General features: G+C 44.9%; 6 protein-coding genes across 6 annotated transcripts; 1 reads left to right on the top strand and 5 right to left on the bottom strand.

Annotated features, from left to right (window-relative positions):
* Positions 1–92: 92 nt before the first annotated feature.
* V1514DRAFT_207699 (uncharacterized protein) lies at positions 93–2,366 on the bottom strand. Its single transcript, XM_066924688.1, has 4 exons — positions 1,678–2,366; positions 1,477–1,612; positions 1,243–1,414; positions 93–1,182 (listed from the first exon to the last, which is right to left on the bottom strand). Exons 1-4 carry the CDS (start codon positions 1,986–1,988, stop codon positions 185–187), a joined length of 1,617 nt encoding a protein of 538 aa, XP_066784994.1. The 5' UTR covers positions 1,989–2,366; the 3' UTR covers positions 93–184.
* A 72-nt stretch (positions 2,367–2,438) lies between these two features.
* V1514DRAFT_277158 (Yos1-like protein) lies at positions 2,439–2,892 on the bottom strand (the record flags this gene model as incomplete). The annotated part of the gene is made up of 4 exons (XM_066924944.1): positions 2,439–2,494; positions 2,555–2,662; positions 2,747–2,806; positions 2,865–2,892. The coding sequence occupies 4 exons, from the start codon at positions 2,890–2,892 to the stop codon at positions 2,439–2,441; spliced, it is 252 nt and encodes an 83-aa protein (XP_066784993.1).
* A 449-nt stretch (positions 2,893–3,341) lies between these two features.
* On the bottom strand, positions 3,342–3,980 carry V1514DRAFT_318380 (ERV/ALR sulfhydryl oxidase domain-containing protein; the record flags this gene model as incomplete). The annotated part of the gene is made up of 2 exons (XM_066925885.1): positions 3,342–3,768; positions 3,820–3,980. 2 exons carry the CDS (start codon positions 3,978–3,980, stop codon positions 3,342–3,344), a joined length of 588 nt encoding a protein of 195 aa, XP_066784992.1.
* A 146-nt stretch (positions 3,981–4,126) lies between these two features.
* Positions 4,127–7,829, top strand: V1514DRAFT_303225 (uncharacterized protein). Its single transcript, XM_066925591.1, has 4 exons — positions 4,127–5,018; positions 5,086–5,190; positions 5,272–5,557; positions 5,634–7,829. The coding sequence occupies exons 1-4, from the start codon at positions 4,437–4,439 to the stop codon at positions 7,559–7,561; spliced, it is 2,901 nt and encodes a 966-aa protein (XP_066784991.1). The 5' UTR covers positions 4,127–4,436; the 3' UTR covers positions 7,562–7,829.
* On the bottom strand, positions 7,740–9,674 carry V1514DRAFT_326421 (velvet factor). The gene is made up of 2 exons (XM_066926800.1): positions 9,637–9,674; positions 7,740–9,572 (listed from the first exon to the last, which is right to left on the bottom strand). Exon 2 carries the CDS (start codon positions 9,276–9,278, stop codon positions 7,929–7,931), a length of 1,350 nt encoding a protein of 449 aa, XP_066784990.1. The 5' UTR covers positions 9,279–9,572; positions 9,637–9,674; the 3' UTR covers positions 7,740–7,928.
* A 137-nt stretch (positions 9,675–9,811) lies between these two features.
* Positions 9,812–13,798, bottom strand: V1514DRAFT_303221 (uncharacterized protein). Its single transcript, XM_066925590.1, has 2 exons — positions 10,140–13,798; positions 9,812–10,052 (listed from the first exon to the last, which is right to left on the bottom strand). The coding sequence occupies exons 1-2, from the start codon at positions 13,636–13,638 to the stop codon at positions 9,949–9,951; spliced, it is 3,603 nt and encodes a 1,200-aa protein (XP_066784989.1). The 5' UTR covers positions 13,639–13,798; the 3' UTR covers positions 9,812–9,948.
* Between the last annotated feature and the right edge of the window lie 50 nt (positions 13,799–13,848).

The raw sequence follows: 13,848 nt of genomic DNA, 5'->3' as shown, positions 1-13,848 counted from the left end.
TTTACACTTCTTTCAATATTTAGATAGATATTTTTATTATTATTGTTGTATTGTATCTTATTCTTGGGCTCAAGTCATCATGATTCTTGTATATATTTTTACTTGTGAATGAAGCAAAACTGCATCAAAACTAAACCATGTACATTCTTTATGATACAAGTACGTATTGTACAACCATGGCGACTCATGAAACCACACCGCGAGATACGCGACTTACTCTTCGATATTGTTCAAGCATTAGCAATACTAATAATCGTTCCTTCCATAATTTCTCAAAATTTTCCTCCGAAAACCGTTCAGACGTCAACTGTGCTCTTTTCCGATATTGAATGGCTTGAGAAGAACTCAGCGACAAGGCCCTTTCAAAAGTTTTGGCCAGTCCATCCGCAGGCGAGCATGGTTCGGTGGAGAAATGGAATCCGGAAGGTTGCCCCTTGTATGGCACGACAATGTCCAGCTTTGGGCCGCCGCTTTCGTGAACGATAGTGAGAAGCCCGGCTGCCATGTATTCGACAACGCCCATGCCAAAATGCTCGTTCCACATGGCATTCACGCCGACGCTGGCCGCACGCAGGAACGCCTTGACCTGTTCCCATTTTGCTTCCAACACGAACTCGACATCGTCCGCGATGCCGAGTTCTCTTGCCTGCAATCTCAACTCGTACACTCTTTTCTTGTCCAAATCATCCCGAACGGATCCAATGAGGACTAATTTCACGTTTTGGTTCGCACTCGGTAATGATTTGTACTTGGCAAACTCTTCAATAATAATCGAGTGCCGTTTTTCAGGTCGAAACTGGGCAATCGAAAGAATGATTGGCTGCCGTGGCTTTTCAACATCAAATGCTGTCAATTCTGCGGTGGCGCATGGAGGATACAAAATTTGGAAATCCAGTTTTTTCGATTTGTCGTGCACCTTGGCCAAAAATCGATTAAGCCACCACTCTGACCAGATGTGGTCAAATGTCCAAGTACTATTGGTAACAACAATATCGGCAAACGCACCAGCAATCGCATAAAACAACGTGAAAATCCTCCAATATATAATCTTAGGCAATTGCGAAGGTATTGAAAGAGATTCAATCATGTCACTTGAAATCATGGGGTAGTGAACATAAGCTCCGACCGGAATCCTCAGCAGTAGTGAGACCAATGGATATGTGAATGCGTAGCCCATGGTATCTGATTAGAACAAATTAATAAAAACTCGAAACCAGCGAGAAGTTTTACCGCCAAACGTACCAATGAAAACATCCGGGACCAGCTTGCTGATAGCTTCATATCCCAGAGGAATTGATCCAACGGCTTGACCCAGTAACGTAAACCGAGGCCAAGTGGATGCATTAACCAGACGTCTCTTTTCCAAAAATACAAAATGAAGCCTCTTGTCGTCTAAGGACAGCTCAAATCGAGACTAATATTGAAAAATATTGAAAAATCAGAACCTTGCGACCCTGGTTAAACCACCTTACTAACCTTAACTTTCTCTAAAATAACTTCCTTCGTAGCGTCTGTATCGCCAGTGTAAACCACGGCCACCACGTTCCGTCGTTCACTTAATGTAGCGTGGATCGCTCGCCATAGGACTCGCTCTCCACCACCTCCGGCATTACTGTAACCGCACCGGTTAGCGCAAGCTAATTGACCAATAAGAAAACATCAAATAACAAGTCTTACCAATAAGGATGGAAAAAGCCAACAATTACTACTCTCGGAATCTTGCCGTCCTTGTCAGCCTCGTGAGGGAATTCCTTGATTAGATTTTGCCTGGCATGTTCTGATCTGGTCCGCAGTCGCCTTCCCAATAAATCTGTCGCAATTTTGATGAACAGATATGTTGTCAACGTAATCAGTGTTCCTGCTACCAATAATATGGAAATATAAACTGACACCTGTTGCGTGAATGTTGCATTCTTTGATGGCTTGACTAGTTGCCAAACCAAAGAGGACAAGCTGGCAAGTTTGCTTGACCCACTATCATTTGACATTATTTCTTGATTATCGCCAAATAAATTAAAATTCACACGCAAGATAAATATAAATTGTACACTATATGATGATCATAATAATATTTATTGAGTTGTAGTTTCTTAATCAATAAGCATACTAAGGGCTGGCGATGATTTGAGCTCGTGCCAACGTATCCCTGTCCTATCCATTGTTGCGACTGCGGAGATGTACGGAACATACGTCAAGATACAACAAATGAAAAATTGTCATGTAAGTGAATTTTTTTTATAAAAATACTGTTTAATTTTAACAAGAAAAACATAATATGCAACCCATATAATACATTTGAAAAGGGTTCATTTTCAATCACTGCCAAGTCACCCATCGAGCCGTAAGAGCTCCAATTGCTATTTTACAATAATGATGACTCCATTAAAAAGACGGAGCATCCATGATTTTTTTTTTGGTTCAAGAAATAAGATAATAGATTAGCCGAGTATTAATTCGTAAACAATTACAACGCTGTTTATGCCAATCAATGGAACTAATAAAGCAGAGTTGAATTAGACACAAGCCAAGCGTTCAAAAGATTTCAAAATCATACTTCTCATTAACGTTCTGACGGCCGAAATTAGATTTATCAATTTGTTTTTGACGCTCTGCGAATCTGAAACCCCGAATCCATTATCAACCTGAGCAGTTGACCATCCAACTGCCATATCAGACTACATTAATACTAGGTCCCCGTTTTTCTTCATGCAATAAGCATCATATATTCCAAACAAAGAAAACGTACTTCGTGCTAAAAACCTGTCTTCACTAAGAATTGCTATTGAATTAATGAGGAGCAAGATAACTTTGTGTTGTTGTTAGTCAATTATCATGGCTCATGCACATCGAACAAGGTCACGTACCATAGAATAAACGGCCGAGACCAAACATCTTCGGGACAGTTGCTAATAAAATAAAAGGGGTTTATAAAATGATTTAATTGCACAGATTTTAATAGCCAGGCGTAGAATTGCACTGTCGTGAAGGAACACCGTTATCGTTAAATCGAGAACGTGCTGGAGAAGGTTGCTATTTTGATCCCCGGGAGAAACGCGATAACCCCTTTGGTGAACGGGATTGTCAATGACAGTCGATGGGCAGCATCTGTAGTGCATAAAAAGACGTATTATTATATAAACATAATGAAGGCTATTTAAATGATTTTATGTAGAGGTAAGGATGTAAATAATATTTTGAATGTGCACTGCAATGTGTTACAGCATTACAATGATGAAAAGGAGGAGAAGGAGAATGTACAATTAATCCCAAATATGCCTACAGAAATGATGCCCAACACCGAATCTTTGATGCAACTATGAACAAATGAATCCAACACGCGTTCAGTCGCATCGTCCGTCCTTCCACCCGTCCTTCCACCGCTCCTTCCAAAGGTCGCAGTCGAACACGGGCTTACCGAGTTTCTTGTTGACCTCGTTATGAGCTCCGCAGAGCCACTTGCCAAACACTTCCCTGCCGCTCACCTGAGGCTTGTTTTCTGGCTTGTTGAGCCATATTCTAAAATCATCGGCGCAGTGCCAGCACGGATATATCTTGCTGAAAATGCCGAGGAACTGGATCATGTCATCCTGCTGACTACCGGTTGCCGCTTCAGGGTATTGGGCGGCAACGGAATGCAGCAGCGTCCATGTTGACCGCCCAATTTCGTTCACGTCCGGCGGGCAGTCGCTAGGCACCGGCTTTGCTGCGGCAAGCCCGGTGAAGCCCTTTGCCTTGCGAAAATCTAGCAACGAGTTGCATGTGCGACATCTAAATCGGATTCGTAAATGCTAGTTTTGCATGTAAACAAAGCAGTCTTACGGTTTTCCATCCTTATCAAGCACGTAGCCTTTAGGCAGCTTGGTCGTGTCCGTAGCTGGCTTGTGTTGCTTGTTCGAATCGTCGGGCTGTTTCGAAGGTGGAGGGCCAGGGCCGGGAGGCGGCGCCTGGTTGTCAACTTGCTCGACCAAAATGTCGGTCATTATACCAGGCACAAACTGTAGCCGTCGAAAAATATAAAAAGTAGTACGTATGCAAATAAAAGGAATCACGAACGTGGACTGGTGTTGGAGTCCATTAAAATTTACATTTTGGATTTGTCAGGAACTCTTCTACGTGCGCATTCGACAGGCGAACGTGGCAGAAAATCGGTCTAACCAACGCTCATAAAGATCTGCATTAATTTGGTCAGCAAAACAAAGCCAAGTAATTACAGTTCCAAGCTTGTTGAATCAGGGATTTGATCCGTCTTAGTTGCTCAGCTCAAGTCAAGGTTCGAGTCTTACGACCAAGTGTTCAATTAGGGCACGGGTTTGATTTCGATTGCGGAATCAACGACAGCGTTCGACAGGCTCTGTTGTATTATATATTCATCTCCTCGGTTCCATTCCACTCGCATCTCACTTCCATCTCCGCCAGCCCCAGCAGATCCTCACAGGATGTCTGTGCCTCAATCTCAAGACTACTCTCAGAACAATGGTTATGCCAACCAGGGAGGCGTGCCCCAGTACGGGGGTCCACCGCAACCACCACAACCACCACAACCACCTCAGGGATACGCATCACCACAGCCCACGGCGCCACAACAACATCTTCAAGCGACAGGAGTTGCTCAGCAACTTTTGAGTGCGGTACCACCGACGGTCGGAACGCCAGCGCAAGTTTCAGTACCTCATAAGTCTCGACGAGCATATGCTGCCGAGCAATACAGTTTCGGGTCTGCTGCTCCTGGGTCTGCTGATCCAGCACTGGCACAGCAGCAACAGCAGACATCAGGTATTGTAGCTGGGCAACAGGAGTATCCTGGTGCTGCACCAGCCGCAAACACATTGTACACCCCTGGTGCACCTGCTGTTGCGCCGGGGGTTGGCACGCAACCTTCGTACGGAGGGTTTGTTCCAATTGGAGGCCAGCAAGTCGATGCTGCATTGACTCAACAGTTTTCTCAATTGAACGTTGGTGGACAAGTTCAAGCAGCACCTGCAACAGCTGCCGCACCTGCTGTTAAGCCAGCTCAGCAAGTAAGTTGCAATATATTTTTCTCTTTCTGTTTCATAGCAGGTTTATTCTAATATTTTTTTTTTGCAGAACGGTCCTCTGAATCAACTTTACAACATTGATTTACTTCAGCAATTGCCTCCTCCAATCACCGATCTTGATCTTCCTCCTCCTCCCATCATTCTCCCTGCCAACGTAAGTTTGATTTATGGGGGGGTCCCGCTCCAACCAATCTCTTGCTGCTTGCTGATTGCCGAATCTACTTTTTTTTTTTAGGCATCTGTCACAAACTCTCCAACGGCAAATTGCCCGAGACCGTACATGCGATCGACACTGAATGCTATTCCAACTACCAACTCGTTGCTCAAGAAAAGTAAACTTCCGTTTGCGGTCGTGCTCCAACCGTACACAAGTCTTCGCGATGAAGAAGACCCAGTTCCGGTGGTCTCAGATTCAATTATTTCTCGTTGCCGCAGGTGTCGAAGTTATATCAATCCGTTTATCACGTTTATCGATCAAGGCCATCGCTGGAGATGCAATATGTGCAATTTAACTAATGACGGTAGGATTCAAACAGCTGTCTTTTGCTTTTCCCAATAATAAACTGACTTTTTTTTTTTTTTTAAAAATTTTTATAGTACCTACTGCATTTGATTGGGATTCACGTAGTCAAAAGCAAGTTGACCGATGGAGTCGGCCGGAATTAAATCACGCGGTAGTCGAGTTTGTCGCTCCGCAAGAATACATGGTTCGGCCACCACAGCCGTTGGTTTACGTGTTTTTGATTGACGTTAGTGTTACTGCTGTGTCGTCAGGTTTGGTCGGCACTACTGCGCGTACGATTCTAGAATCATTGGACCGTATTCCTAACAAGGACAAGAGAACCAAGGTCGCATTTATTGGTGTGAGCTCGTCATTGCACTATTTCTCCATTCCTGCGCCTCCATTGGTTTCAGAGCCCTCCATGCTGGTCGTGTCAGATCTGGAAGAACCGTTTCTTCCAGTGCCGCACAACTTGCTAGTTTCATTGTCCGAGAGCAGGGAAGGCATCGAAACGTTACTTAACGGACTGAACAACATGTTTGCCAACAGCACCAGCACGAACAATGCTACGGGCCCGGCATTGAAGGCCGCGCACAAACTAATTGGAAATGTGGGTGGAAAGATTATTTGTCTCTTGTCGAGTTTGCCGAACTTGAACCCGGGCAAGCTTGAATCTAGGGATGATAAAAAAGCAACTGGAAATAGTGCTGAAAAGGCGCTGCTGCAGACTCAAAACTCGTTCTACAAGAGCTTTGCTGTGGAGTGCAGCAAGAGTCAAGTATCAATCGACATGTTTTTGTTTTCGTCACAATACCAAGACGTTGCATCTCTGAGTAATCTTCCGCGGTATACGTCTGGGCAAACGTATTTTTATCCTGGATGGAATGCGGGCAGGACGGAAGATGCGGTCAAGTTTGCTCATGAGTTTGGCGAGCATTTGTCGATGGAGATTGCGCTTGAAGCAGTATTGCGCGTGCGTGCGACTAACGGCGTGAGAATGAATACGTTCTATGGAAATTTTTTTACTAGATCTTCAGACTTGTGCGCGTTTCCGAGTTTCCCGCGCGATCAGAGCTATAGTGTTGAAGTTGCGATCGATGAGACCATTTCGAAGCCGTTCGTATCATTGCAAGCCGCCGTGTTGCATACGACATGCAATGGCGAGCGAAGAATCAGGGTCACCACGATTGCTATCCCGACCACGTCCAACTTGGCTGATGTATACGCCTCGGCCGATCAAGTTGCCATAACTGCATTTTACGCACAACGGGCTGCCGAAAAGGCTCTGTCATCCGGTTTACTGGAAGCACGGGATTTGGTTGTGGGAAAGTTGGCCGAGATGCTGACCACGTACCGCAAGGAGCTCATGACATCGAACGTGGGCGCGTCAGCACCATTACAATTTTGTGCCAACTTGCGGTTGTTGCCGTTGCTGTTTCTCTCCCTGATTAAGCATATTTCGTTACGGAAAACAGTGCAGATCCCGTCTGATTTGCGATCAGCCGCGTTGGACTTGCTGGGCACGTTGCCGGTGAAGTATTTGATTCAGTATATCCATGCTGATTTCTTCAGCTTGCATGACATGCCGGAACAGGCCGGTCGTGTGGACGAAAACAGCGGCCAGATTGTGCTGCCACCAAAGCTTAACTTGTCGAGCGAAAAATTGCAACGACATGGACTGTACCTGATTGATGATGGGCAAGTGCAATTTTTGTGGATCGGCAGGGATGCCGTGTCGCAGCTTGTGATCGACGTGTTTGGCCTGCCGGCGTTGGAACATGTCAAGACGGGCAAGACCACTTTGCCGGTATTGGAAAATGAATTTTCACAACGGATTAATGCCATCGTGGCCAAATTACGGGAGAAGAAAGGGTCCACGATTTGGCCAAACCTGTATGTGGTGCGGGAAGATGGTGACCCGGCATTGAAACTTTGGGCATCAACATTTTTGATTGAAGACCGTGCGGATCAGGGCAAGAGTTACATGGAGTTCTTGACGAATCTTAGAGAGCGTATTAGTTAGAGACAACTTTGAGATTATTTTTTTTTATTTTTTTTTTCTATTTTGTGTTTAAATTTTTCCTTTCCCCGCCTTCCCCCCCTCTGCCGCGAACTTCTCGTTCACTTTTTGCTTGGTTTTTTTTATTTTTTTTTGTTAAAGAAAAAGCGGCAGAGATGAGAAGATACGATTGACTATAGTTGTACGATTTGTTATATAATTTAATTTTTTTGTTTATTAGTTCCCGTATATTATCGTACAATGAGATCATCAATTGAAAATTTCTTCATAACTAAAAATACAGTCGTAAACCAACCAAATTTAAAGATAAAAAAAAATTTATTATTCTATAATTTCAAAACAATGCCACGTTATTGTGTTATTATTGTTATTATTTTTGATTGATATTTTTTTTATTGGTATTTTTTTTAATTTCCTTGCGAATGGGGATCTTGATTCCCTGCATGGCAAAGCACCGACTCAGCGCAGTGGTCTCAATCACGCCGGGGAATTTTTTAGTGATGAAGACCTTGAACGGATCAGAAAAGCAAGATGCTTGAACTTTTGCCGTTCCGGTATTAACAACCATGACCGGCCGCCTTGCAAGTGGCAATGAAAAAGGATGAGTTTGGTGTTGATGTTCGGCTTGTGACATGGTGGAAAGTGGCGATATTGGTACTGACGGCGGCAGCGACGATGACGATGACGATGACGACGTTGTGGTCAGGAAAGGATTAGATAATGTGGAAGCAGGCACGTTTGGCAATGGTACTCCCAAATTAACAAACGAAACCTTGAGCCTGAAATCACCTTCCGTGCGCACGGACAGGTCCTGCAACACGAACCAAACGCCGAGCCGGCCTTGCAGGTCATGCAGCTTGAATGCGGTCGCAACCACGGAACCAATCAGGTTCTTAACTGGCGGTGAGGTGAACGTCGGAGTTGAATAATTATGAGCATGGTTGCTGTCAGAAACAGCCTGCGCAGGCGCAGGAGCTGCAGTACCATCCCCGGCAGGAGAGTTGGAATAATGCTTGGCAGTAGTGGATAAAGTAGATGAAGAAGAAGATGACGATAATAAAGAAGATGAAAAAGATAAAGATGCTGATGCTGATATTGATGCTGATGTTGATGCTGATGCTGATGCTGATGCTGATGCTGATGAAGAAGAAGGTGATGATGATAATGATGAAGACGGAAAAGATGATGCAGGTACTGATGAATATGAAGGCGACAACGAATACCACGATGATGCTGGAATCGGCACCGGCATGTATCCCGGCACGGCAGACACGAGTGACAAGTTATGACGGCAATCAGCCGACCACAATTCGACCGTCAAGGCGAAAAAGGAAACATCCAGGTTCGAGACGTCGACCTCACGCATGGACCGCCGGTGCCTGACCACCAACCGAATGCACGGCGGTGGCGTGACCGGCCGGCGGTCCTTGTCACCGAAACCGCACATGCGGGCCCTTACTGGTTGCTGGCCGACTTCTAACGAGTATATGTACGGGTCGTGCCCGTCATTGATCTGATTATCATCATCATCGTCGTCAACATCATTATATTGATCATTGGCAACGTCTGTCGGCGCGGCTGCACTTGGTATTGCGGAATTGAAAGTCGCGACCGAGTGCGGGTTTGTAGGTGGTGCTAGTTGTGCTGGCGCTGCAGTTGCAGAAGTTTCCGTACCGTCGGTCACGGGTGTCAATGACGACGACTGGTGTGAAAGCAACATTAAAAAAAAAAAAACCCACCCCGATATTTAAACAAATAAATATAAAATTTAAAGGCAAGTTGTTCTTAAAAAAAAACGATTGAGGAACAAAGAAGAATGGATAGAAAAAAATATGATGATTTTGCCTCGTGTTAAAGTTACCAGTACTATCCACCGCATCACTGAAATGCGCGCGACCCGAACCGTGGCATGGTCGGTGCGGTACTTGCCGGGCAGCGAAAACGAGGAAGCAAAGGCAAAAAAAAAATAAAAAACACCCAAATATCTTACATCATGTTATTCCAAGTCTTGCTTCTGTAGTAGTTTCAAAATCAAAGATTGTTTGCTATTATTTTATATAAACGGGAATCCGACTTACTAGGTAACTTAAAATAAAATAGAAAATAATACAAAAACCATATTTCAATCTAAATGAAATGTCACAATTTCTTGTGCAGCTCGGATTGGTTTTTGGTTTTTTGGTTTTTTTGTGCTTAGATTGACTTACTAATCAAACACGTTGTGGCTTGGTAAGCCAGCCGCACGGAATAAGCATTTCACAATTTTTCCCGACATTCATTGACTACATGCTTTCATGATAAATACATGTAACTGATAATTATATACAATACATTAATAACAACCAACAACAAAACAAAAAAAAATATACAAAACATAAAACGCCAGCCAATTAATTCAAAAAGCCCTTGCAACCGGCCGACCCGCAAAGGCACGGAATTCGCTCTTCCGAGTTCACCTCGCGCTCGAACTTGTAATCATACGTCAACTCTTCGTCTAATTCAAAAAAAAAAAAAAAAAAAAAAAAAAAAATTAGCCCCAGATGCCATGTTATTAAAAAAAAAGTCCTTTAATGCTACTCACTCTTGGAAATGTCCCGCAATGCATAAATTACTATTCGTTTCTGGCCCTCGACCTTGATGATCTTGGCCGTACAACTCGGCGTGCAGCAATGATTGATAAACCGGGCAATCCCACCACGCTTGGTCGCATCCACCACCGTGCTCTCATCGATTCGGAACAAGTACGAACTGCCGATGCCGTTCTTTAAATATCGACGTTCACGCATGTCCGCCACTTGCTGTCGCACAACTTCGCCCACGTATTCGATAATCATGTCGTTCGCGGCAATGTTTTCCATCGCATACAGGCCCCAGTTATGAATGGCCGACCGGGCAAATCGGACCGGCTTTTTGCGCTTCTTCAATTGATTAAACCGCAGCACGTCAGTCTCTGATGACAGCATTTGCTTTTGCAAGTTAATGTCCGCCGCCAATCGGCGGTTGTTCACCCGGTTCAGCCGCGAACTTGTTGAGTCCACTTCAGCCGGGCCGGTGTTATTATCGGTTGAAGCAGTCGTTGGCAATCCGGTTCCAGAGTTGCCAGCCAGGTCCGTGCCATCAGCTTCCACGTCGGCCGGCGTGCCTGCTCGTGTTGCGTCCGTACTGTCGCCGTTACCGGTGCCAATGCCGTTGCTGCTGCTGCCATTAACGACACTATTGCCTGTCGTGTCGTTACCACCATCCAGAGCTTTCTTCTTGCGAAGTCGCTTCCGGTGCTCAAGATACTCTGTCTTCTCAGTCTCCGGAATCTTATAATATCCTTCCGTTCGGGCAGACCCCGTGCTGTTCACCCGATAGTACTCATCATCGGATCGGACAATACGCCGTGTGGCTCCTCGCCGCACGCCGTCAAAATAATTTGCCTTTGCCTCCTTCTCATGCCAACTCCAGGCCCACTCGTTACCCATAAGTGAATTTGGCTTCGTGTCTTCCAGTGCCATCCGCAAAAACCTGAAATCTTCCGCGTCGGTCACCAACTTTTGAACTCCGTCCAGGTCTAACACTGTTTCAGTATCAACGTGGTCAACTTCAAGTTTGTCCGTTGGCATCCAGTATGTAACGTCATCCTGACTAGTCAATTCAACAATTGCTTTTTCTTGTTCTTCATCTTCTTCCGAAGGCGTCGGTAGCTGTTCAACCTTGGGCTTTTCTAGACTCACTTCCTCTTCCTCTTCTTCCTCTGAAGTTGTAAAATCAACCATGACAACTTTTTTCTTCCTTGGCTTTTCTGTCACGCCTTTCCGCTTTCGTTTTTTGTAATTTTCCGCATCGTCTGAAGCATCCTTCATTTCAACATCAGAAGCAGCATCTTCCTTTTCAAATTGTTCTTGCTTTTGAATCTGGACTTCCCCTGTGAACTTATTGTTTTCTTCTTCGTCTTCTTCTTCATCTTCTTCGTCTTCTTCATTCTCCGAATCAGAAAAATCGACATTAAGTTTCGATCGAACATGTTTTGGTTTCAATTGGACCTCCTCATCTTTGACTTCATCTTCATCATCTGCGTGATCCTCGTCGGACCAATACTCATTAAGTTGATGATTCATCGGTCTTAATCGGTCTTCCTGTGCTGACGACACACTTTTCTTTATGCCATTACGCTTCTTAATTAACGAATTACTGGAAGATGTATTCCGTTTCTTAAACCGCGGCAGTGCCGGAAGTTTCCCAGGCCCAATCTCAGACACTGCCTCGCTTGGTTCTGATTTCACAACTTTTTGAGATTTATGCTTAACCACGGAAATCTCTTCCAGTTCTGCCTGAACAGGAATTTTTGCAGTCTTTGAGTTTAACTTTGATGGATCAAGCAAATCATAAATTGTAGGTACCGTAACCCTAGCCTTGATGTCCCGTCTCACCATGGATTGTAATTCTTTCATGATCATGTTTGTGGCTTCTGTTACCGGGTCTAACTTTATTGGCTTTATCTTGATAAGCTTGTCACCCCGATCATTTATACGTGATACTTGCGTAACCTGACGTCGTTCCGGCGATAGCTCACGCGGAATCATGAGCTGCATGTTCATGGGGTATCTGCGATCTAGCTTTCGGCCATCCATATGGCGAAAGCAAGTCTTCGCTTCAGTAATGCTGTCAAATACAACATAAAACCCTGGACGGTCCTCAGTTCTCCACTCCATGTCATCCACAACATACACTGAAACCCAGTCATAATCCCGCAAGTAATCTTTGATATCCGATGCATAAACTCTTGAAACCGGAACATACCTATCGTCAATAAATATATATGGCCGCTTGTTAATTCTAATCAGAATAGTTTCCCGCGGAGGTGATGCAGGCGGAAGTGGTGATCGATAATATCTGTTCTCATCCGATTCGTAATATCGATCTCGTGAACGCAAGCTTGCCTGATGCAAGGGCGGTGGTAGTGGTGGCGGCGAAGAAGTTACAGATCTGTTTCTAGACCGGTGATGTGATGGCGAGAGCGGACGTGGTGATAATGACAGCGGTGGTGGTGGTGGTGGCGGTGGAAGTCGTGATGAAGATGATGATGCTGAATTGTTCCTCTGTGACTGAGGCGACCGCGCCCGCTGGGACGTGGACAATGGTGGAGGTTGTAATCTGGACAGCTTTGCATTTTCTTCAATAACATGATCAATCTTTTGCTTGCAGATCATGCCATCGTCATCTAGTTGAACTGTAACTTCATCGACTCCGACCTTGATCTTGTGAGCCTGCGCGTCCGCACAAGCCTTCTTGGCCGCCGCATGCGCAGAAAGAAGATCATCCTTTTCATCATTTTTGATAATTTTCTTAAATCTGATCAAACACATGCCCAAAGATGCACCAGTAGAAGGATCTTTTTGCATATGACAATTGTCAATATTACCGTACTGCTTAAATTGAACCATAACTGCGCTTTCGGTAGCCAACCGCGAAAACCCCAAAACCAAAATCTGCGTGGCCGGTTTCGGTCCGACAGAATTGCCATCAAACACGTATTTTAATCTTGCTAACGAATGTACGCTCAACTTGCGCTTCGGTCGCGGTCGCAATCCAGATGGGTAATCCCTAATAAGTGCGCGAGGATCAGTGGGCTTCGTCCGACGGCTTTGCTTGGACCGATATATGACTTGATTTCCTCGAGATTTTTTTTTATCCTGAGAAGGATCATATTCGACCTGGTAAGATCTGCCATGAAGATCCAACACTGAATCGATTTGTGCCACGGCAGAAGCAACAGCATCACTAGACGGTGTTGGATTTGACTTGTCATTGCCTCGTTTACGCTCTGGCGGTGAAGATCGTGAACTGTTTGTCGACGATGCTAATGACGACACAGACGACAGGGAAGATGTCGACAATGGCGTAGTCGTCGCACTGGATGAAGGCTTGACCCTGTCGGGGAAAAAAGCCGCCAGACTTGCCTTTCCCGACGACCGTGAAAGAAGATCATCAGTACTCCGTCGGACAGTTGGAGAATCAGACAACTGGACCGACGAACGCAGATGCACACTCGAGCGCAACGACGACGAAGACGACGTCGTCGGCGGTGGTGGCATTTGCTGGGCACGCGCCAGAAACTAAAGCTAGCGTAATTTAAAAAAAAATAAAGATATCAATGCAACCAATCGACTTGATGTCGACAAATCAAAAGTTAATGCCAGAGGGTAGTTTAAGATTTTTTATTTTTTATTTTTTATTTTTTTTTTTGGCCTCCCCTGTTGTCGAGTAAAGGTGTTCGGTTTCGTGAACGTTGTTTTGGCTCGCCG

The sequence above is a fragment of the Lipomyces japonicus genome, assembly GCF_038497905.1.
Source record: "Lipomyces japonicus strain CBS 7319 unplaced genomic scaffold V1514scaffold_7, whole genome shotgun sequence".
NCBI classification, from domain to species: domain Eukaryota; kingdom Fungi; phylum Ascomycota; class Lipomycetes; order Lipomycetales; family Lipomycetaceae; genus Lipomyces; species Lipomyces japonicus.
This window is presented reverse-complemented; position numbering and strand designations above follow the sequence as displayed.

Coding starts and splice junctions, on each gene's coding strand:
- V1514DRAFT_326421 (XM_066926800.1), bottom strand. CDS start 9,278: ATGTTGCTTTCACACCAGTCGTCGTCATTGACACCCGTGACCGACGGT.
- V1514DRAFT_303225 (XM_066925591.1), top strand. CDS start 4,437: ATGTCTGTGCCTCAATCTCAAGACTACTCTCAGAACAATGGTTATGCC. Junction 5,019..5,085: donor CTGTTAAGCCAGCTCAGCAA/GTAAGTTGCAAT, acceptor TTTTTTTTGCAG/AACGGTCCTCTGAATCAACT. Junction 5,191..5,271: donor CCATCATTCTCCCTGCCAAC/GTAAGTTTGATT, acceptor TTTTTTTTTTAG/GCATCTGTCACAAACTCTCC.
- V1514DRAFT_303221 (XM_066925590.1), bottom strand. CDS start 13,638: ATGCCACCACCGCCGACGACGTCGTCTTCGTCGTCGTTGCGCTCGAGT. Junction 10,053..10,139: donor ATTGCGGGACATTTCCAAGA/GTGAGTAGCATT, acceptor TTTTTGAATTAG/ACGAAGAGTTGACGTATGAT.
- V1514DRAFT_207699 (XM_066924688.1), bottom strand. CDS start 1,988: ATGTCAAATGATAGTGGGTCAAGCAAACTTGCCAGCTTGTCCTCTTTG. Junction 1,613..1,677: donor GGCTTTTTCCATCCTTATTG/GTAAGACTTGTT, acceptor GTGCGGTTACAG/TAATGCCGGAGGTGGTGGAG. Junction 1,415..1,476: donor TTATTTTAGAGAAAGTTAAG/GTTAGTAAGGTG, acceptor TTTCAATATTAG/TCTCGATTTGAGCTGTCCTT.